The sequence below is a fragment of the Macrobrachium rosenbergii genome, chromosome 37 (genome assembly GCF_040412425.1).
Source record: "Macrobrachium rosenbergii isolate ZJJX-2024 chromosome 37, ASM4041242v1, whole genome shotgun sequence".
Classification (NCBI taxonomy): domain Eukaryota; kingdom Metazoa; phylum Arthropoda; class Malacostraca; order Decapoda; family Palaemonidae; genus Macrobrachium; species Macrobrachium rosenbergii.
In genome coordinates, this window is record NC_089777.1 from 14,865,507 (window position 1) to 14,890,557 (window position 25,051).

At 38.7% G+C, this 25,051-nt stretch overlaps 1 protein-coding gene across 7 annotated transcripts in view; it reads right to left on the reverse strand.

Annotated features, from left to right (window-relative positions):
* Nucleotides 1-25,051, reverse strand: part of CASK (peripheral plasma membrane protein CASK) — a 1,131,710-nt gene that overhangs the window by 20,593 nt on the left and 1,086,066 nt on the right. For 3 of the 7 annotated variants that reach the window (XM_067081602.1, XM_067081601.1, XM_067081599.1), the window contains one exon: nt 1,788-1,886. In XM_067081602.1, coding sequence (XP_066937703.1) covers nt 1,788-1,886 — 99 coding nt within the window. Of the gene's footprint in view, nt 1-1,787; nt 1,887-2,785; nt 2,819-11,242; nt 11,273-25,051 lie in introns of all 7 variants that reach the window. The other 4 variants (XM_067081600.1, XM_067081596.1, XM_067081598.1 and 1 more) reach the window with 3 other exon arrangements.

Below are 25,051 nucleotides of genomic sequence, written 5' to 3' on the forward strand. Positions count from 1 at the left end.
GTGTATCCCATTTTTACACATTTTCCCCTTACTCTTGCACCATGCATTTCAATGTTCCCTTCACTTCTTTAAATTTGCACCAATAATACTGTTTTCTCTTTCCCAGTACACCAGGATACTTTGTTTTTGATCATCGGACATTCAATTTGGTTTTTATGAAACCGCTGTTCTAAAGGAACAATTTACTTTTTTTTGAAGAATCAAGGAACACCCAATTTTCATTATTTGCAAATATACCAGTGCTGTCACAGACTGAATGGACTTAAGATCTGGCATGATGCTAAAGGCCCTGATTTATGCATCTAGGACTGGAGAAATTCCAGTTACAAAACTGTTCATTCTCCTTTACTACAGAATTTTTAATGGACAAGACAAAGTTGACCACATTGTTTGCACAGAGAGGGTTCAGTTACATATAGGCATACACGTACATGTTTCCTTTGCAATTTGCACATATTGTTTACTAAGAATTCCATAAATCTCAGGCCATACAGTACCAAGACTTGTAGCTTATGTTCAGATGGCACATGAAAATATTAAATAAGAGGCAGCAGTATTCACTGTTTAGCAAATAGCGCAGTGTCTGGTGAAGTCAATTCAATGCCACCTATCTCATATTTCTGAAAAGTATAGACTAGCTTCCAGTGGTATCTGTGATAAACACTTTGAAAACAGTTTGTTTTTTAGGTGTGAAGATATTCTTTCCTCTTATTTTAGGAACAAAATTCTTGTCAATTCCTTAAGCAATTTTGAAATTGTGGTAGTATGTATAGCATTTGGTTTATGAATCTTACAATTTTTCACTCTATTTCTTTTGCCCCACAGTTTGTGTGGTCTGAGGTTAAAATTTTACAATCTTTCGAACTTGTAAGTGGGGTAGCATTTATAATTATCCATTATATAGTTTGAATTAAAATATGTCAAAACTTTCAGACTTGTCTGTGAGGGTTATTCATATTCCTAATCACTGATTTTTCTGTGAGTATTGAAACCAATGTTCATCATATAATTTGAAAATAGTAAAACATTTTAAAAATTGTACAGTCATAAGTCAATAGAGTTTAGCCATGTCCTAAGCCCATGGTCTCTAAGTAGAAGTCAATCTGCTTTGTCATGTTATCCTCAATTTGATTATTTGTTCAATCTGGTCCCTGTAGATATGTTTTCTAAATGACACTATCCCCTCCTTACAAATTCTTTTTAATGCTGCTTCTGTCCCTCCAGTGCCAAGCTTTGGATGTCCCTTTCCTTTTTTCCTAACCCTTATAGACTTCTCCCCGTAGGTGGGGTACAACTCAAGGTGTACTCTGCATGGCTGACTGTAGATGGTACTAAAAGCTTCTGCAGTTTCCCTTTGGCCTTTTACCACCTAGATGTCCAACTTCTCAAATTCTAACTTTTTCTAATTTTCACCTCTTATTTAAGAACGATGCTTTGGACCTGGCCTACACGTACTTTGATTGAAGTGTTCCGTTCAACTAATTCGTCATTGCGAAAAGTTGTAATCTTTCTCCCTTTAAGAAGCAGATCAATTTCTTGCCCAGTGATCCCTGCCTTCCCTTCTTCCTTGTTTTTTTTTGAACCAGAGCTACGAAAAGACACTAGGAAGCTTATTCCAATAGTTCCTATACTTGCAGAGAGAGAGAGAGAAATACAGTGGTACACGTACTGTACAATAATTCTGACATGAAAGAAACAGTAGGTAAAATATATAAATAGGAAACCCCAAAGCTCTATTAGACAACAGATCCCTTAACACTGCATAAGAAGGAATGACGATCTTTCACCTGTAGGATGTCTCCGATTTTGAAGGCAATACCAGCTTGCGCACATGGAATGAGGTCATCTTCAAGAGGGTCGTAGTCAAACTGGGCCCTGACGTATATCTGCCGAAAGATGAAATATGTCAGACATCTGATGAACACATGCACGGTTCCTATGAGCTAGGAGTGGGTGTCAAATTAAATGTTGTTAGACACACAAAGGCACACTGTGTTTATATAAAATATATTACATTACATTATACAGTGTAATATTTATGTTGCATATACAATATAGAGTACATATCATTTACACAGATGCACAAACTTATATAAAACACATGATATACACATGTTTAGTAAATTCATTATTTTTATCAGCATCTCATGAACATGGTTAAAATGGTATTGTCATATAACTTTGAAATACTGTAATGAGATATTCATAATATAATCAACAACATATCATGATGAAATGTATAAATCAAATTGTCAAGTGCACAACGTTGTACAAAATATACTGGAAGCAGACTCCTCTATAAGGTTCACTTCGGTCAGAAAGCTGCAGCTACACTTCACAATACTGACATTACTAAAACTGGCAAATGTCCATGACTGACATTACACAAAACAATGACTGCAGTACTAACGCCATGCATATGTACATACACTGACAAGCAGTTACTGGAATAGAAAACAATGTCAAGGCAAAAGCCATACATCAAAATGAACATTCACTGATAATTCATTGTACCAACAAAAAGAACTCACATAGAGTGGTGTCACTGAAGCAACATCCGGGAAGATGAAAATCTGAACTAAATGAACAAAAGTCATCAGCTAAAGCCAGGAACTAATTCTCTGTGCATGCAGAAAAAAAAAAGGGAAGATATTTTGTAACGGTTCTATTTCTAAGCACTTACTCGCTACTGTATCTACTGAACTTTCTATTGGGAAGGGGAGAATCAAAAAATAAAAAAGAAAAAATAAAATAAAGAACTCATATCAACTGCATCAATAAAAACCTTTTTAACAACTCCACTCCGCAGAGACCAGTCCTGGTAAGATGTGAAAAAAAGAAATAGCATACCTTTAGAAACAGAATATTCCTTCAAAGTAAACAAATGCCTCACAAGTACAGCAGAACTGCAAGTGAGAAATGAAAACAAAAAATGGTAATATATCCACTACATAGCTACAGGCAGTTTCCAGATGTGGAAGGAGGGATGTAGTATAGGTATGTATGTGGCATTTGAATGTGCATACAGGTATGGTACTGTACTAGTATCAGTAGACGTTTATCCAAGTATACAAACTTATGTACAAGAGATTCACAAATGAGCATTAGAACTGATTTACACGATTTATACAAATACATGTGCAAGGACCGCTCAGTCTGCTGATGCACAGACTATGCACAATGCAAGGTTCTGCACAACAGACCCACCGAGGCTTCAATAAATCTAATGTACAAATCTATGTGAGGCAGATTCACTGAACACTAAATCTGAAGGCAAAAAAGTTATCCCCCTGCCAGCCAACCGAGAATCGAGCAGACTGAAGTTTACTGCTGTCTGGTGCAACTAGGAGAAAATCTGTCCCAAGTTCAGTCACTTTCAGCCAACTATTTCACAACTCTTGCAGTAACGTGTACTTTGTGAAGAGTATGTACGTGTGTTGTGTGCGTTTAGTCAGGAGATTACGTATGTAGATATGGACAAGGTATAAGCACTCGGTTTCAACAAGCCCCCTTCTATGACATCTAGTGGTAAGGAAACTTAAACTAAACACTGGACCTGCCTCTGCCTTTCAGGAGGTGCAGTTACATATCTTACAGGTTGGTGTGGTTACAAACCTTTCAAGTCCTCTTCAACTCTTCAACATCACCTCAGCTTAAAACTAACAAAAGCCGTCAAAATGTCATCACAGCGGTAACAAACTATTTGGGAAGAAGAGACAAGTCTTTGTGCTATGCTATGTCATATTTATCCTTATGGTTAGGCGATATTATGTGATGAGCAGTACAGTGATCAGGAACTTTCTCTTTCCCTCTGAAACTTTTGGTCATCTACTTCACTGATGCATATGAAAGGTGCTGGACACAAGGGTGTTTGGATGCATGCCGATGCAGTGGGAATATGGCGGTTTCAGTTCATCCTAAAATATCATCCCCAGCTACATTAACCCTCCCCACGAATAAAAAAAAAAGTTCACTCCATTAGGGCATACTGTAATTCAAATAAAAGGACCTTTCCTTGATAGTGACCCCCAAGGGTTTTCGGGGGTCGTTGTCTAGGACTAATATTTCTTGGGGGGCATTATCTTTATATTTACAGCCTTTGTTTGTTTTTTTACGGTCATCCAAAACGGGCTTGTACTAAACACGCTGCAAAGGGGTGGATACATACCAGGTTAAAACCCTTGGGGGTCACTCTCTAGGAAAGATCCCAAATAAAGTACTTGGAAACATTACTCCGAAAGTCAAAAGTGTTTCATGTAAAAAGAGATCATAACCGACGGGCAATTTTTTTCCTGAATTACGACGGTTTTCTGTTCAATCAAGTAATCTTAAACGTGCTGAGTAAAATGAAAACGGTAAGACATTTCACGCACAGTCTGACGTTTTACGACAAAAAAATATAAAAATAATCAGGATTCAAATGAGAGGACGCCAAAATACTCAGAGAGAGGGAGAGAGAGAGAGAGAGAGAGAGAGAGAGAGAGAGAGCTAGCTTCTGACAGTCTGGAAACCTACAGGACGATACCTTTATCGTTCTCCTTGCATTAGTCAATTCGAACTGAAGAAAAGTTAGAAAAAATGAGTGAATGCGGCAAAAACATTATAAATAAAAAAAGTTTTCTTTATCTGAGTCCGCCATATCACTTGAACCAATTCGAACCGACAGTCTTACTTAAGATTCATACGGACTTTCAAGATACTTCAGTGACTGACCCTGTAGGGGTGGGAGGTAGTGCCGTCAATGCCCCTCACGCGGTGCACTGTAGGCATTCCTTAAGGTAACTGCAGCGTGCCTTCAGCCCCTGGCTGCAACCCCTTTCATTCCTTTTACTGTACCTCCTTTCATATTCTCTTTCTTCCATCTTACTTTCACCCTCTCCTGACGATTGATTCATAGTGCAACTGTGAGGTTTTTCTCCTGTTACACAATTCAGCACTGAATGACCTCACAGTTCCCAGTGCTCGGCCTTTGGCCTAAATTCTATATTCAGTTCGAGTCAGTGAGTGAAAAATTGTCATAATAATGTACAAAATGCTTTTAGTCATTGTATTATTGTAAACAGACTCTGCGGGGGATTTCAAGAGCCTTGTGGTTCATTGAGCAGTCACCAATGATGAATGGGGCAAGAATAAAATTTTTCTAGAAGATTATATATATATATATATATATATATATATATATATATATATATATATATATATATATATACTTAAGTTAATGAATTCTTTATAAAATTTTCTTCTAGAAAAAAGATTAAAAAATACTTGGGTTAATGAATTCTTTACAATTTTTTTTCTAGAAAAGATAAGAAAAAAGGTTAATCAATTCTTTCATAAAATTTTTTTCTCAGATAAAAAAATACTTGGGTCTGTGAATTCTTTTATAAAAAAATTTTTTTCTAGAAAAAGATAAAAAAAAAATACTTGGGTTAATGAATTCTTTCATAAAAGTTTTCTAAAAAAGATAAAAAAAAATACTTGGGTTAATAAATTCTTTATAAAATTTTTTTTTAGAAAAAGATAAAGAAAAAATTATTAGATTAATGAATTCTGTCATAAAAAATTTTTTCTAGAAAAGGATAAAATAAATACTCAGGTTAATGAATTCTTTAAAAAAAATTTTTTCTAGAAAGCCATAAAAAAATACTTGGGTTAACGAATGTTATATAATAAATTTATTTCTAGAAAAAGGTAAAAAAAATTACTTGGGTTAATGAATTCTTTTATAAAAAAAAAAAATTCTAGAAAAAGATAAAAAAAAATACTTGGTTAATGAATTCTTTTAAAATTTTTTTCTGCAAAAAGGTAAAGAAAAAAATACTTGGGTTAATGAATTATTTTTTAATAAAAATTTTTTTCTAGAAAAAGATTAAAAAAGTACTCGGGTTAATGAATTCTTAAAAAAAAAAAATAAAAAATTAAATTGTAAAACTGCAGTGCCCAAGAGCATACATGCCACATGACTGTGACCACTGATGCAGTATAGGAATAACCTTTTAAAAATGTATGAAATGTAATTACATAACTTAATAAAAAGAATATATGGATATGCATGTATGTTAAAATACCAACTCTGCAGATATCCTGATATATATATATATATATATATATATATATATATATATATATATATATATATATATATATATATATATATATATATATATATATATATATATATATATATATATATAGTATGGGTACAGTTTTGCATAAAACATTAGACCGAGAAATCATTAAGTGTTAAGATGCTGCATTTTATATTATTCATTTTTTACGAACGAATCGACATCAATTATCAAACCTTTCTCCAATTTAATGGAATAAACTATTTTCCTCGCAATTTTCAGTGAAAACAAACAACGACTTCCGTGTCATAAAAAAAAACAAACTAATTAACAATCAAGTCACGCTATTCTTATGTTGCAAACCCATTTTCTAGGTATTCACCGAAGTGTCCTTCTATCTTTTCAAAAACCTCATTCATTAAGGACTTTCCATCACCCTGCTTTTTTCCTCAATAAACGCTCCCAGAAGAGGTCCATTGCAGGAACGAAACTGTTGGGCATATTCTAACCAAAACACCTTTGATTTTCCTATGTGGAATACGCCTGAATAACACCTCTTCGTCTCTGAGAAGATTACCAGTATCACCCTGCACTAAGTTCTGTAGCCAAAGTATGGAATGACCGAGTTATTCTACTTGCAAGACTATGGTCTTCATTCACCATGAAAAGCTCCGTGAATTTCCATTTGAATCTTAAGGATCTTGAAAACAGACCTCACGCGGTTCTTCCAACTTACTTTCCACCCTCTCCTAACGATTGATTCGTAGTGCAACTGCTTTGAGGTTTTCCTCCCGTTACACCTTTCAAACCTTTTTACTGTCAATTTCCTTTTCAGCGCTGAATGATTTCACCATAGGTCCCAGCGCTTGGCCTTTGGCCTAAATTCTATGTTCAATTCAGTTCGGACAGCATTGCAGTGCATTGCTGACGAGAAAGTCTAAGAGTGCTGGTCTCCACGTTCAAATACCTCAAAACTCTCGTAAGGTTAGAAAATGCTTCGCAACGTAACTTGATATATCGTGCGTGCAAATGTACTATAAGAATGACTACGCAGGGATTATTAGACTATTCAGGTTCTCAAATAGTGTTGCAGGAAGTCTCTAAGTTTAGTAATGTAGAGAGTTCTAGCTGCTGTTGCTTACTGAAGATGGCAATCAACTCCGATGCTTAACTAAGCTTAAAAACGAAACGCTGCCCACAGAGAAGCCGACGAGACCTTACCGCTAAAGAGGAGGTCTTATTTTGGGCTCTAAAAGTTTCTAAAAATGAATAGCGTACGCGTAACCTATAAAATACGGTTACCAAGTTATCAAGTTGTTTAAAGCATTAAAAACAGCGGTTACCTGGAACCCCAATCAAGTTGTTTAAAGCATTAAAAAACAGATACATCGAATCCTCTTTCGCAGGAATAAGTAGCGACTTGGAAAAAAAAAAGCATCTCGATAAACGGCATTTCATTCTACGCATGGACTGGGCGTGCGAGGGAAGATAGACGCGAAGCGTTATGCTTTCAAAGCTCCGAAGAGTAAGAAAAGAAATGTTCCTTCTTTTCCAATTCCGCTAATGGAAAATGCACCACATTTCATCACTGTCTGCGATGAAAAATGCGCAACGACACTCTTTTCTTGGCGTTTCACCCGAATGACTAAAATGGCACAATATTATCGAGGAACGTACATCTGCTTGCTTTTGTTTTTCAACGGAGAAAAATGAAAATCACACTCACATTTCTCGTAAGAATTCCTTCTGCTATTTTTCTCTTTTTGTTGGTGGACGTATAAAAGGTAAAACAGAGAAACGGCAGTACTAATATACTAATGACAGGCAATGAAATATGACGAAGGGTACATTGTGTTCGTGTTAGTTACACGCGCCCCAGCGCGCTGCGTCAAAAACCAAGTCTATAATTACAAATATGCAGCCATTCAACAACTGCCGATTTCATGCCATCAAGTGAATGAATGGCTTTACCGAGCATTGGGGCTCCTGGTGTGCCCGCTACTCTCTCCCATTAAGAGACTTAAAAGTTTATAACCATTACATCTATTTTGTCCCCGTGGGCATTACTTAAGGTTCTTTGCAGCGTGCTTTCGGGCCCTAGCTGCAACCCCTTTCGTTCCTTTTACTGTACCTCCTTTCGTATTCTCTTTCTTCCATCCTACTTTCCATCCTCTCCTAACGACTGATTCATAGTGCAACTGCTTTGAGGTTTTCCTCCTGTTACACCTTTCAAACCTTTGACTGTCAGTTTCCGTTTCAGCGCCGAATGACCTCATAGGTATCAGCGTTTGGCCTTTGGCCTAAATTCCATATTCAGCTCGAGTCAATTCAACATCTATTTTGTACATGAAACATTATAACTTCGATAAAACAAAATGTAATACTGATACAATGTCCTCGACTTAGGTCGCAGAGGACAGAGAGAGACAGTCAAATGAAAAGGTATATCGATGACAATGTTGACGTTCAGATGCAACAATCACCCGACTGAAAACGTTAAGGAAAGATCTCTTCAATTTTCTAACTCAAGACAAGTGGTTACGGATCTATCTTAGCTGGTTGCATTTTCAGGACGCCGTGTTATTTAATCAGTCTCGTATATATATATATATATATATATATATATATATATATATATATATATATATATATATATATATATATATATATATATATATATATATATATATATATATATATATATAATTTCTGACTCACATCAGGATCGAACCCAGGTCTTTCAATTGAAAGGGCAAGGGCGCTGCCCACTAGGCCATACAAGTCTAAAAGAAGTTGGAACCTGAGAGCAACTGCACCCAAGGAATTACCTGGGCAAGCTAACTGCTTGCATACCGGCGAGTTTTCCCCAACTTCCCGACTCGGCAATGACCCAACTGACAGCATTTCATTGAATTATCCCTTCTGAGTGAATAAGATATATATATATATATATATATATATATATATATATATATATATATATATATATATATATATATATATATATATATATATATATATATATATATATATACATAAAATAAACCTACCCACTTTAACTCGACAAACAATAGGAAAGAAAAAATAAAATACGAAAGGAAACTAAATCTCCTTTTTTGGATTTTATAAAACTTCAAATGAACACTACAACAAGTTGTTCGTCCTTCTCACTTCCAAGATCACAGTAAAATACTCCCATTCCCTTCATAAAAAGTACTCACACACATACATCGCTAATCAACAGTTTTTATTCTCTGCAAAGGAAAAAAAAAAAAAAACTATACCTTAATGCATGAAAACCGCATGACGCATGCGCGTAAAATCAGCCTTGTCAAAAGTCAAAATGCACATGGCACGGCGCAACCTACATGTTAAATGAATTATCTGAAAAAAAACACCGCAAATGTATTCTTCAGCCTTTGCCGAATAATAGAAAAAAAAGCTTAATAAATAAGACTTCTCAAGTAAAGTGAGCATTGAACATTCATGCACAACACCGACCCACAACTTCTACAGCACAACAGAACCACTCATGACCATCGTCAACATGCCCCTAACAAACCCGCCGCGTCCGCGGGACGGCTGAAACTGAGAGGGGGGGGGACGCTTCTCATCGAGTGACGAGACGGCCCCCCCTCCCTCCGTGTGGTTCAACGGCCCTTGCTCTCTCTCTATGAACGGGGAACAACTTCAGTCAGACTCCCAAATGAAAGAGGAATACCTGCGCTTCTTAAATTTCCATCGACCAAGGTCTCTGGGATCATGGGAATGTGATCGGATGAACTTCACTGAACGTAAGTAAGTTTTAACATAAACAGAGAGAAAAGGGTCTCAAAAATGCAAAACAAAACTGGGATTAATGTAGCACGGAAATCCACTTAAAACATGAACAAGCTACGCAGGTAGAATGTGTATATGATATTTCATACTGAGACGACATCGTCAGTTCAAAGCAAAATGTACAACCAAGACTCGAGCTGCTACGCCGAATGATGGCGGCTCGACAAAAGGCAGTAGTAGCGAGGGTCATTCTTCTGCGAAGTAACTATTGTACCAACTTAGGGACAGCAGTAGCAATGACGCTAAGACTGTTTTAGTCTCTTTTGAGGTGGAGGAAGGGGGACAGGCCACTGACTAGAACAAATGAGAGCGAGCCTAGACGGAGGAATCAGATGGTCATATCGGTCAAGTCACATACAGGCATGTGTCTAAGACAGCTTCTTCAAGACATAAAAAAAAAGGAATCCACAAACCTACTAGTGCTCTAACAGTTTGCCTTAAACAACAGAGGATGGCAGTTCTGGTGAACTTTTTTTTTTTTTTTTTTTAAAAACACCTATGAAACATTTACAGACACACACTACACAAGCAGGTATCATCAACAAGCAGTTCTAAAAAGAGGTTTACTTATTTCTTACAGTTAGTTTGCACACAGTCATGCCCGGTTTTAGGAATGCAAGGGACCATAGCTTCTTCACCTCCAAGGATTCTTCATTTTCATCTCGAGTGTTCTTACTTGTTATTAATGTTCAATCCATCGGGGAAAAAACTTGCCCAAATTGAAACCATAAAATTGGGGAAAAAGCAAAAATACCTTCGTGGAATATGAGCCTTTACACAATATGGTGGGGAGGGGGGGTGGGTTAGCCATTTTTGAAAATCTGGTATTAACAATAATTTGAGCAATCACTCCGCATTCTTCACTCTCCTCTCCTGCAATCAAGTTTGGTCCTTCGTGTTTTTCTCTGATCAAAAGTTGACTCAGCTCATCCTCCAGTATTACAAACCTTTATCAGCCAATCTTGTGTAGCTTCACCAGACAAAAACCACCGCTAATGCTGAACGCAAGCATACAAGCATACACGCACTCACTCACTCACACACACACACTCTTTCTCCTTCTTCTTCTTCTTCTTCATCATCATCATCATCATCATCATCTTCTTCTTCTTCTTCTTCTTCTTCTTCCTCACTCGCTCACGACTGCCTTCGCTTCATATCTGAACTTCTCCTTCAGAAAACAAAAATTAAAGAAAAAAAAAAAAATAAAGCAAACAAACGACAACGGAAGGAAAGAAGAATGCCCCCTTGGAATTCAAGCCCTTCTTCCAACCCCCCGCTATCCCTGGAGGCGTAGAAACCACGTTTACCTCTACTATACGCCACGTACTTACTAGAACTTGCTGGGGCGTCGTCCTGTAAAACTAAATCAGACAAAAAAAAAAAAAAGAAGAATGGCAAAAGGCTGTTAGACCACAGTCGGATGGCATCGAGGGACAGTGACAAGAACTAACGGAAGGAAATCATACGAATAATAATAATAATAATAAGAATAATAAGAATAATCGTAACCATAATAATAATAATGATAAAGAGAAATAATAAGAAACATTAAATATCATAACACATTAATAACAATGTTAATCAATACTGTACAACAACAATTAATGATGATGATAAAGATTTCTACTGGATATCTGACACATCACACACAAATTCCAATGGGTTGTTTCTCTTGCTCGTCCACGACGAAGCAATGCACAGAGAATTGGGATACAAAATGCTGTGGAATAATAAAAAAAAATATAGATATTTTTGGACAATTTAGTTCATTCTGTGTTGAGACAGACATCCAGAAAGTATTAAGTGGCAAACTAAAGGCTATTAGTTTAAAAAAAAAAAATGGTATTATTTATTGATGATGAGAATTTTGTCTATTTCTGAATTGGGTGTCAGTGGTGTTTGGGAGGCAATAAATTGGCTAAGTAAATGATCATATATTATTTTACAGTCTTGAAATGTAGGCATGACAACAGTGTGAGACCTGTGTTGAACAGAACAGTTTCATTACCATCTTCTATTACAAAAAAGGAGTACATTAGATCACAAATATTTCGGTTTTAAAAGGAGCAGAAATACAGAGTGCAGAATTAGATTCAACACAACATTAAATTACATTAAATGTAATAATACACTACAGGTTAGTTTTTAAAATTCCTAAGCGAATCTTCAAAGGACCCACCTGCTGCGGGGCGAAACAAAACCCACAAACATCGTGAGGGGAGGGCAGGGGTTGGGGGGGATATTATATCAAGGAATCTTACTCTATAAACATGAAAAAAAGGTCTAGTCAACTCTACACAAGCCAAGTGTTCAGTCCATAGCGGAAAGCGGTGAGTTTATTTATCTACAATCACACAGGATACGAGTCTCACGTGTTTCTAAATAATCAATGACCTCGTCAAAAAATTGCACTTCATTATCTGTTGAAAAAGGATAAGAAAATCAACATTTTTAAATAACCTGTCTGAAAAAAGGGGGGAGGGGTGTAAGGATATGCAACCGGCGTGTATTTAAACCTTGACTGATAAATGATAAATGCACTTGGATCTAGTCCTTTCGCTAGAATTGGCATCACAGTGGGTACTGTGCCTGGCACCCACTCTTGATACAAATAACTGTTGCCCTTGGATCTCGAAAGAATCCACGTCTGGAGGTCCCTCAAGATCAGACAACTTGAACTTCGACAAAACTCCTCAATTTCCCAGCAGATTTCAGATATGTTTTCCCCCCTGCAAACCTTGAATTCGGAATGGAAATCAGCATGAAAACTCCCTCATTCCTGGTGGGAATCCTGGTGGGAATCAATTTCACAAACTGGGGAAGGAGGGAGGGCACCACTAAAAAAAATAAATTACGAAGATGTTCGAGACTGTACAGAACATTTTCAGCGCCCGCATGAACACGAATCTGTCGAATTCAGCTAAATCCCACGAGAGAAACAGACCCATCTTAACCCCCGTTTTTCGATTTATAGGATGAAATATATAGAACAGAACAGAATACAGAATTTAAGCCACAGGCCAAGCACTGGGGACCTATAGGTCATCCAGCGCTGAAGCGGAAATTGACAGTGAAAAAGGTCTGAAAGGTGTAACAGGAGGAAAACCTCAAAGCAGTTGCACTAAGAAACAATTGTTAGGAGAGGGTGGAAAGTAAGATGGAAGAAAGAGAATATGAACGGAGGTACAGTCAAAGGAATGAAAGAGGTTGCAGCTAGGGGCTAAATGGACGCTGCAACGACCCTTAAGTAATGCCTACAGTGCACCGCGTGAGGTGCACTGACGGCACTACAACAATACGGGGGCTGGAATATATAGAATCTACTGGTCATAAGGAAGAGGCGAGGTGCACCTCACGCGGTGCACTGTAGGCATTACTTAAGGGTCTTTGCAGCGTCCAATTAGCCCTAGATGCAACCTCTTTCGTTCCTTTGACTGTACTTCCATTCATATTCTCTTTCTTCCATCTTACTTTCCACCCTCTCCTAACAATTGTTTCTTAGTGGGAATAACGTTCAACGAAGGAGAATTACTATCGATAAATACTTCTGCGCCGGCCGGAATTCGAACCGTGGCCTGGTTTAGAAACGAAGGTGTACAGTGACTTGGACCACCCGGCTATCAATAGAGATCAGGATACGATTCCTGGCCGGCTTAGCACTCATTAATTATAATTCTCCTTGGGTGTACGTTATTCCGAAGGTATAGTGAATACGATATTACATATTTGCGGCTTCATATTTGTGAATATATAAAAAAAAAAACACGTTTGAGTAAATGAAAATGCATATACATACGTACATACATACACGTGCTTCTGTATCAAGCACAGTTTTCTGATTTCTAAGGTATGTTGTTGCGCCTTTCAAACACAGTTTTCTGATTTCTAAGGTATGTTGTTGCGCCTTTCAAACAGTTTTATGGTTCCTAAGGCACGTTGTTGCGCCTTTCAAACAAAGTTTTATGATTTCTAAGGTATGTTGTTGCGCCTTTCAAACATAGTTTTCTGATTTCTATGTTGTTGCGCCTTTCAAGCACAGTTTCTGGTTTCTAAGGCACGTTGTTGCGCCTTTCAAACAAAGTTTTATGATTTCTAAGGTATGTTGTTGCGCCTTTCAAACACAGTTTTCTCATTTCTAAGGTATGTTGTTGCGCCTTTCAAACAGTTTTCTGGTTTCTAAGGCACGTTGCTGCGCCTTTCAAACACAGTTTTCTGATTTCTATGTTGAGGCACCTTTCAAGCACAGTTTTCTGATTTCTAAGGTATGTTGTTGCCCCTTTCAAATAGTTTTCTGGTTTCTAAGGTATGTTGTTGCGCCTTTCAAGCAGGTTGAAATTCTTCTGAACAGCTACGAGCGTGCTTTCAAGCATTCGTCAGGAAGAGCTTACGCAAGAGTGTGAATAAGTCAACAAGCCTACAAATAAGGCCATTCTCATTACTCTGACTCGGCTATGTCATTTTCGACGGGGTTAATACCATTGCTTGTTGAAATAAGCGTTCAATAGTCATGTAATTAAAAAAATACTACCGTATATCAAAGCAAGAAACGAACTTCATAAACCTGTTAAGAACAGAAAACTGCAGTGTCAGCAAAATTGTCGAACTTGCGATATGCCACCTATTGGCTCGTGAAACACTAATACACAAGTTACTGCAGCTTCAGAATGATTCTTCAGTGCCTTATTTAGGGGGGTCCCATTTGCAGTATCTGCAAAATCAGTAGTAAGCAGAGGAAAACTACAGTATCTAGCATTTTCTCAGTTTTGTGTTTTTGCAGATACTGCAGTCTTCCATTTTAGGGCAGAATTGCTACTGAATTACCTTTCCATTTTACTAAAAGAAAGTGATACTTAAAAACAGTTGAATACCATGAAATCATCGCCATTATGCTTATGAGCATAAAAAAGGACCCGATTAGTGTCATCATGTCACCGCAATTAAAACTGACACACTTTTAGAACTAGTCGTAAACTCCTGTGGGTGAAATCCGTGTCAAAATATTTCTCTGCTTCCTGTAGCTCTGTGTTCAGAAGAGATAACGAACGGAGAGAGATTCAAGGTTCGAATAACGGCTTGTAACACGATAGTTACACCACTGAGTAACGCTGGTTATTATTATTATTATGATTATTCAGAGGATGAACCCTATTCATACGGAACAAGCCCACCAAAGGGGCCACTGACTTGAAATTCAAGCTTCCAAAGAATATGGTGTTCTAACGCTACTTGGATAGGTAACCACCAGGAAATGTCAAACGCTATCGGCAAGGCGCATAAGCCCCTTGAACAAAGGGAGGGGGAGGGAGTGGAGCTAGCAACCTCACCCCAGAAGCACTTGCTAGTAACTCTTAGGGTAGCACTTTCTGGAGACACCCGCTCTAAGGGGAAAAGGCGTATGGTGAAATGAATTGATTGTATGCATACGGCTGTTTATTATTATTATTGACCTAGTCTTATTAATGCCTTCCGATGACTGTGAAAAGACTGCTTGCCAGTGACTGACAGATCGCGACGACCTGTCTACTAGTGAAGGTAAGACGCTGTCTCAGTGTCTGCCGGTGGCTGACAGACAAGGGGGGGGGGGGGTGGTCTCTGGTTCTGAAAAACCTCGTCTCTGTGACTTTTCGGTAACTGCAAGCTAATCGATAAATGCCGCTCCTGACTGAAATGTCACATCTCATCGCCTGTCAGCGGCTGAAAGACAGGTGTTTCAGTAGGATGCTGTCTACACGTCTGACGTTCAGACCATGTCTTAACGACTCCGCTGTCTAAATGTCTGACGTTCAGACCATGTCTTAACGAACGAGCTGTCTAAATGTCTGACGTTCAGACCATGCCTTAACGCCTGCGCTGTCTACATGTCTGACGTTCAGACCATATCTTAACGACTGCGCTGTCTAAATGTCTGACGTTCAGACCACGTCTTAACTGATTGCTCTGTCGAAATGTCTGGACCATGTCTTAACGACTGCGCTGTCTCTACATGTCTGACGTTCAGACTATGTCTTAACGACTCCGCTGTCTAAATGTCTGACGTTCAGACTATGTCTTAACGACTCCGCTGTCTAAATGTCTGACGTTCAGACCATGTCTTAACGACTCCGCTGTCTCTACATGTCTGACGTTCAGACTATGTCTTAACGACTCCGCTGTCTAAATGTCTGACGTTCAGACTATGTCTTAACGACTCCGCTGTCTAAATGTCTGACGTTCAGACCATGTCTTAACGACTGCGCTGTCTCTACATGTCTGACGTTCAGACTATGTCTTAACGACTCCGCTGTCTAAATGTCTGACGTTCAGACTATGTCTTAACGACTCCGCTGTCTAAATGTCTGACGTTCAGACCATGTCTTAACGACTCCGCTGTCTAAATGTCTGACGTTCAGACCATGTCTTAACGACTCCGCTGTCTAAATAGTCTGACGTTCAGACCATGTCTTAACGACTCCGCTGTCTAAATGTCTGACGTTCAGACCATGTCTTAACGACTGCGCTGTCTAAATGTCAAGAGAACTGTGAGATAAGTTGAAAATAAATTCTTATGACTTTTACTTTTACTTTGGAAGAGGATGAGTTACCCAGTAACATTAGTTTCTGGACAAATATTAATCTAATTAGAATAAAATACGAGAAAAATACAAGAAATAAAATACCTTTATTTTATATTCTAATTATACGCTGCTCCAGGAGCAAGGTCCCGTGCTGGCCTAGGGATAGCTCACTCAACATCAACGGTTCCTCCTACATTAAAAGGACTCTTTGGCAATTCAAATCGCTTTGCCGAAGGATATCAAAATACACAAACGAACGCACCAACACTGAGGCGATCCTAAGATCTCCAGCTTGATAATAAAGAGCCCGTGAAGGTCGGAACCTCGAGCCAGATAGCTGTGCCCAAAAGGGCTTTCTGATGGTCCTTTAAAAGGCACCTCCTGAGGATGCGTGAATCAGCTGCGAGGAATACTGTCGGCAGAAAGGGCATCGCGAGGGAGTAACCACCCCGACTGACAATAACCCCGGTGCGTAATGTGCTTTATGGATGGTCTGGAACCTTCCAGGACCGCCTCCCGAAAAATAGGGCGCAGTTGTGAGCGCGCTAAGATGGCGCAAGAGGAATCCGAATCTGTCCCGGAAGTATTTTGCCGAGGTGTGGCCGAGTGCCGTAGGGACCTTTCCCTGGAAAAAGCGGGACGCCATATCTTGAAAACTAACCATAGGATTTTCTTGAAAATAATCTCATTATGTTTCCCACACCCAAATAACAACAAAATCCCCATTCTAATTTAATCTATCCTAGGGGCATGGCAAATAGAAAAAAAAAAATACGGGGCTAGTGCAATACTAGCATACATCTCAGGAATTTGCGTCCCGGCAGGAAACTATCTGGGCTCACTCTTGAGTTTTCTGTACAGCCGCTACAGCATATATTCAAGGTCACTTTAACCACGGCCCGGTGGTGGCCTGTCCTATATCGTTGCCAGACGCACGATTATGGCTAACTTTAACCTTAAATAAAATCAAAACTACTGAGGCTAGAGGGTTGCGATTTGGTATGTTTGATGATTGGAGGGTGGATGATCAACATACCAATTTGCAGCCCTTTAGTCTCAGTGGTTATTAAGATCTGGGGGCGGACAGAAAAATTGCGGACGGACAGACAAAGCCGGCACAATAGTTTTCTTTTACAAAAAACTAAAAAGGGAACTTGAAATATTGTAACTATCCGATTTTGCATTGCTCGTGACTGCTCTCAAACGGACACTGGAACCAAGATGTGACGGAGCAAGATAAAATGATAACAAAAAAATGATACATTTATTAGTAAAATCAAGTTTGATGAAAAACTGAAAACAAAAACGGAGAACGAGGAAATATTAATAGCTAAAATACAAAGTGTAATATTAACTTTGCCACTGCAACATTCTGATTTCAAGCAAAATATTAAGCGGGCTATTTCGGCCTCACAATCCATTCGGAATTTGGGGTAGATGTACAGTCATTTGACTTCACTGCCGTCACTTGACTTCATCGAGGTCATATTTGACTTCACTGCCGTCATTTGACTTCACTGTGGTCATCTGACTTCACTACATTCATTTGGCTTCAATGCAGTCATGTGACTTCAATACAGTCATTTGACTTTAATGCAGTCATTTGACTTCATTGCGGTCATTTGACTTCAGTGCAGTCATATTTGACTTCACTGTGGTCATTGGACTTCACTGCAGTCATATTTGACTTCACTGTGGTCATTGGACTTCACTGCAGTCATATTTGACTTCACTGTGGTCATACTTGACTTCACTGTGGTCGTTGGTCTTCACTGCAGTCATATTTGACTTCACTGCTGTCATATTTGACTTCACTGAACTCATATGACTTCGCTGCAGTCATTTAACTTCACTGCAGTCTGACTTCACTGCATTCATCTGCCTTCACCGTGGTCATTTGACTTCACTTCAGTCATTTGACTTAAGCTAAAGTTAAGTATGCCTTAGTTTTACCACACCACAGAGCTGATTTGACTTCACGAGCGAAAATCAATGAGCCACTGACTATGAACAAAAGGTTTTGGTTTCTTGAAATTAAGAGTAACTGACCCAAGACCGGCCACCGAGTGCGGAGATTTTAGGGGTGGGGTGGGGGTGGGGGGGTTGTAAATGAAGCATTATATGGCCCCTCGACATCGTTACTTCTCGTACCGTACCTGTTTGTAATCTTATCTCCTTAATTCCGCAAAGTTCTCGCAGTAATTTTTTTTTCTCCTGGGTTGTTACAAATGTAAACGAGTTAGGAAATACGGATTTTATTTATTTATATTTTTAGACGTTTTCTCTATTTTATGCTGGAAATGGGTGAATGCGACTTTAAGAATCGCTTCCAACCGCTTACGAACATTTGATCCCGAGGGCTGGTACTAAACGCGGCGAAACTGATTCATCTACACTGTTTCGCCGTGTTTAGTACTAGCCCCTTGGAGGATCAAATGCTCTTAGGGCATTTGATCCCCCAGGGGGCTAGTACTAAGCAAAGCCGGCACAATAGTTTTCTTTCACAGAAAACAAAATGCTTTCTTGCAAATTTCAGGAGAGAAATTTCAGGCCGAAAGCGGAAATCTTATCGCAGACAAACTATGCGAGTCAAGGTCACGAACGGATTCTAAAAATTCAGTTCGTATTGACGTCGCAGCCTGGAATTTTGTGCCTAAATAGAACAATCGACAGCTTTGACATGTTAGGAGGCTATCATTATCGAGAGAGAGAGAGAGAGAGAGAGAGAGAGAGAGAGAGAGAGAGAGAGAGAGAGAGAGAGAGAGAGAGATTGCTTTACTAGATCGGTTGCTAGTATAATGTGAGAGAGAGAGAGAGAGAGAGAGAGAGAGAGAGAGAGAGAGAGAGAGAGAGACTGCTTTATTAGACCTGTTGCTAGTATAATGAGAGAGAGAGAGAGAGAGAGAGAGAGAGAGAGAGAGAGAGAGAGAGAGAGAGAGATTGCTTTATTGGACCGGTTGCTAGTATAAAAAAGAGAGAGAGAGAGAGAGAGAGAGAGAGAGAGAGAGAGAGAGAGAGAGAAAGAGAGAGAGAGAGATTGCTTTAATAGACAGGTTGCTACTATAAAGCGAAACTTAGAATCTGAGAGAGAGAGAGAGAGAGAGAGAGAGAGAGAGAGAGAGAGAGAGAGAGAGAGAGAGAGAGAGAGCGTCATTGTTTTAATGAACAGATTACTACAAATACGAGACCAAGTATGAAAAAAACAAGAAAAAAAATGCGCCGAAGTTTCTCCGGCGCAATCGAGTTTTCTGTACAGCCGCTACAGCGTTATAATCAAGGCCACCGAAAATAGATCAATCTTTCGGTGGTCTCGGTATAATGCTGTATGAGCCGCGGCCTGTGAAACTTTAACCACGGCCCGGTGTTGGGGGGCTCCCATATCGTTGCCAGAAGCACGATTATGGCTAACTTTAACCTTAAATGAAATAAAAACTACTGCGGTTAGAAGGCTGCAATTTGGTATGTTTGATAATTGGAGGCTGGATGATCAACATACCATTTTGCAGCCCTCTAAGTTTTTAAGATCTGAGGGCGGACAGAAAAAGTGCGGACGGAATAAAGCGCGGACGGACAGACAAAGCCGGCACAATAGTTTTCTTTTACAAAAAACTAAAAAAAAAAAAAAAAGAAAGCAGCGATCTTAGAAGAAGAAGAAGAAGAAGAAGAAGAAGAAGAAGAAGAAGAAGAAGCAGAAGAAAGGAAGTCAGTAATCCTTTTCGATCTCTCGGATGAGATGAATTCCCGGCGAGATATTTCCAGAGCTTCAAAATTGTCTGAAGGAATTTTAATTAAAGCTTCTTCCATTCTCTATGTGGACTTCGTCTCTCCTCCTCCTCCTCCTCCTCCTCCTCCTCCTCTCTCTTTTCCTCTCACGACCTGCATCCCCAACTTCAAAAACACTTGGGAGCCAATAGGGATATAGGAGGAGGATTCTTCTTCCAGAGAGAGAGAGAGAGAGAGAGAGAGAGAGAGAGAGAGAGAGAGAGAGAGAGAGAGAGAGAGAAATACTATAATGCCTAGATAAAAGTAACAGAATTGCACAAAAAACTTTTTTCAAGATATTGAACAATATTCAGAACTCAACTATATACTTCACAGACCTATCTCAACAATATATACATACAGTATATTTATACATATATATATATGTATATGTATATATATATATATATATATATATATATATATATATATATATATATATATATATATATATATATATATAATATAAATGAATGAGGCTACCTCTTACACATTGTTGACAGACGAAGAGCATTACTTTTATATTTTCTAAGTAACAGTTCCATTTCCCGGAACACACTCCTCATTTCCATCTAAACTGGAAAGACGCCAGTTTCGTAGAAGGCTGAACAGTAAACCATCCAAGCCACAGACCTAATATCGATAAATATAAAAAGGAGACACGCTAGAACGCTATCCATGACATGCGTTCATTGGACCAAGCGAAATAAATTCCAGCCCAAGATGAGCGGAAGAAACAAATTAAATCTATATTTTTCTGACCAACATCAAAGGAAAACAAGTAAAAAATGCGCCGAAGTTTTCTGTACAGTGTATAATGCTGTATGAAACTCTCAGCCACGAAACGGTTGTGGCCTGTGTTGTTGGCACCTATAGCCAGACGCACGATCATGGCTACATTTAACCTTAAATAAAATAAAAACTACTGAGGCTAGAGGGCTGCAATTTGGTATGTTTGATGACTGGAGGGTGGATGATCAACATACCAATTTGCAGCCCCCTAGCCCCAGTAGGTTTTGAGATCTGAGGGTGGACAGACAAAGTCAGTACGGACAGACAAATAGCCATCTAAGTAGTCTTCTTTTCACAGAAAACTAGGACAAATAGCCATCTAAGCAGTCTTCGTTTACAGAAAACTAGGACATATAGCCATCTAAGCAGTTTTCTTTTTCAGAAAACTAGGACAAGTAGCCATCTAAGCAGTCTTCTTTTTCAGAAAACTAGGACAAGTAGCCATCTAAGCAGTCTTCTTTTTCAGAAAACTAGGACAAGTAGCCATCTAAGAAGTCTTCTTTTTCAGAAAACTAGGACAAATAGCCATCTAAGAAGTCTTCTTTTTCAGAAAACTAGGACAAATAGCCATCTAAGAAGTCTTCTTTTACAGAAAACTAGGACAAGTAGCCATCTAAGCAGTCTTCTTTTACAGAAAACTAGGACAAATAGCCATCTAAGAAGTCTTCTTTTACAGAAAACTAGGACAAGCAGCCATCTAAGCAGTCTTCTTTTACAGAAAACTAGGACAAATAGCCATCCAAGTAGTCTTCTTTTTCAGAAAACTAGGACAAATAGCCATCTAAGAAGTCTTCTTTTTCAGAAAACTAGGACAAGTAGCCATCTAAGCAGTCTTCTTTTTCAGAAAACTAGGACAAGTAGCCATCTAAGCAGTCTTCTTTTTCAAAAACTAGGACAAGTAGACATCTAAGAAGTCTTCTTTTTCAGAAAACTAGGACAAATAGCCATCTAAGAAGTCTTCTTTTTCAGAAAACTAGGACAAATAGCCATCTAAGCAGTCTTCTTTTACAGAAAACTAGGACAAATAGCCATCTAAGCAGTCTTCTTTTACAGAAAACTAGGACAAATAGCCATCTAAGCAGTCTTCTTTTACAGAAAACTAGGACAAATAGCCATCTCAACAGTTGTCTTTTACAGAAACTAAGACAAATATAGCAGTTTTCTTTTACAGAAAACTAGGACAAATAGCCATCCAAGTAGTCTTCTTTTACGGAGAACTAAGAATGAAATGAACTCCTGCAAAAAAAAAAGTCATGGAAATGAACATATTCCCGAATAAGGCCAATGAAAGAAAGGGAATGTGCTATTCCTGTTCGAGTGGAAAAAAAAAAAAAAGGAATCAGTTCCCGCAGGAAGAGGTCACTTCCAACAGAGGAAATAAATCGCGAAAAAATAATAATAAAAAAAAATGCATTCATCGCCATCTAAAACAAACACATCATATCGGTGGGGGTCATAAAATATGAATTCGGCGCTCTTCAGTACAGTTAAGACCCTCGAGGCAATTATGCATTTTTCATAGTCCGTTAATGAAGAATGAAGGAATATCATTCCCGAGCTGCTGCCGGCGTCACGAGGGAAATAAATCATCGGGTGGAATTTATGGCGTTCCTCCAATTGTTCAGAAATTGTATTTAATTACGGACCAGATGAACTGACCTCCGCTTTCATTACTGTAAGATCTCGATATGAGAGAGAGAGAGAGAGAGAGAGAGAGAGAGAGAGAGAGAGAGAGAGAGAGAGAGAGAGAGAGAGAGAGAATTGCAGTAATTAGTATTAGTAATTTTATTTTGTTAATTTTATAAAAGACAGAAAGCTCGTTGGCTGGCATCAGGTCCAGCTATATAAATATTATATATAAGTATATATATATATATATATATATATATATATATATATATATATATATATATATATATATATATATATATATATATATATATTATAATATATATAATGAATATAAATTGTATTGTTTGTAGTGTGTCTGCATCTACGTATTAAAATTTACTAGAGAGAGAGAGAGAGAGAGAGAGAGAGAGAGAGAGAGAGAGGAACAAATCTTCCAACCATAACCAAAATCCCTGTAGCAGACTCTTCCAACCTCTTGAAACCTGAGAACCTCTGACGTTCAAATCTTGGCATACAAAAACTCTCACTCTGATCTCAGTACATCACCAGAAACATCCTTCTCAAGGAAACAGCTTTCGTCACTTTCATCACCAACGTCCCTGACTTTCATAACCAGCTTTCATCACTTTCATCACCAACGTCCCTTCTCATGGACTCGGCTTTCATAACCAGCTTTCATCATTTTCATCAACAACGTCATATTTTTAGTCCCCTCTCTAAGTACTGTTTCGGCCACAGCATCATAGACTGTGCGTATTTGAGCCGCAGCTTCATAAGATAGTGCGTATTTCGGCCACAGCTTCACAGACATCAGTCAACACAAACGGCTTTTTCCAGAAAAGACGTAAATGAATACCTATTAAACTGAATTCAGAATGTCGGCACGCCCTCTCTCTCTCTCTCTCTCTCTCTCTCTCTCTCTCTCTCTCTCTCTCTCTCTCTCTCTCTCTCTCACACACACGTAGAGGCTTCCAATTTCAAAGCGCTTATCTTTTCAATTATTGACAGCAACGGCCGGTGACCTTTCCGTGGTAAATGTGGGGAAGATTCCAGCGCCGTTCTAACTGATCTTTACTCCACTAATGAGAGAGAGAGAGAGAGAGAGAGAGAGAGAGAGAGAGAGAGAGAGAGAGAGAGAGATTACACTTCGTAAAACCTACGTAGTACTCCATCTTTATCTTGAGAGAGAGAGAGAGAGAGAGAGAGAGAGAGAGAGAGAGAGAGAGAGAGAGATTACACTGTAAAACCTACGTAGTACTCCATCTTTATCTTGAGAGAGAGAGAGAGAGAGAGAGAGAGAGAGAGAGAGAGAGAGAGAGAGAGAGAGAGAGAGAGAGAGAAATTACACTGTAACACCCACGTAATACTCCATCTTCATCTTGAGAGAGAGAGAGAGAGAGAGAGAGAGAGAGAGCACTTTGTAAAACCTACGTAGTACTCCATCTTTATCTTGAGAGAGAGAGAGAGAGAGAGAGAGAGAGAGAGAGAGAGAGAGAGAGAGAGAGAGAGAGAGAGAAATTACACTTCGTAACACCCACGTAATACTCCATCTTCATCTTGAGAGAGAGAGAGAGAGAGAGAGAGAGAGAGAGAGAGAGAGAGAGAGAGAGAGAGAGAGAGAGAGAGAGAACTGCACTTCGTGACACCCACGAATTACTCCATGTTGAATATTTTATCCATGAGTTGAAAACAATGGGGGAAATTTACAAAAAATAACAGAGTACAGATACAGCTGAGAAAAAGGAATTCTCACGACATTATAAGTGCCTGTTCCACTTTCGTCTGTATAAAACACAGCGATTAAAAAAAAAAAAAAATAAAACGTGTGAACGCAAACGGGCGTACAGCGTATGCACAAAGCATCTACACGCTCACATTCAAATATTGCATATATAATTTAACTACGTCCCGTGTGTGAAAATGTATTCATATGAAAAAATCGGGAATGGAAACACTCTCAATACCAGTGTACGATTTTACGTAAAACTGAACGTGCAATCAAGTTCAGTGTTTACGTGAATCTACATACCAACTGAGTATGGAAGTGGAGTCAGTCAATGCGTATATGTATACATATTCATGTATGTATGCTATGCATATAAACAACGGCACTTGAAAGGCCAAGCACTGGGACCTATGAGGTCATCCAGCGCTGAAACGGAAATTGACAGTAGAGGGTTTGAAAGGTGTAAAAGGAGGAAAACCTCAAAGCAGTTGCACCAAGAATTGTTAGGAGAGGGTGGAAAGTAAGATGGAAGAAAGAGAATATGAAAGGAGGTACAGTAAAAGGAACGAAAGGGGGTTGCAGCTCGGGGCCTAAGGAAGGCACGCCGCAAAGAACCTTAAGTAATGCCTACAGCGCACCGCATGAGGTGCACTGTTTCATTAATCGCTGCACAG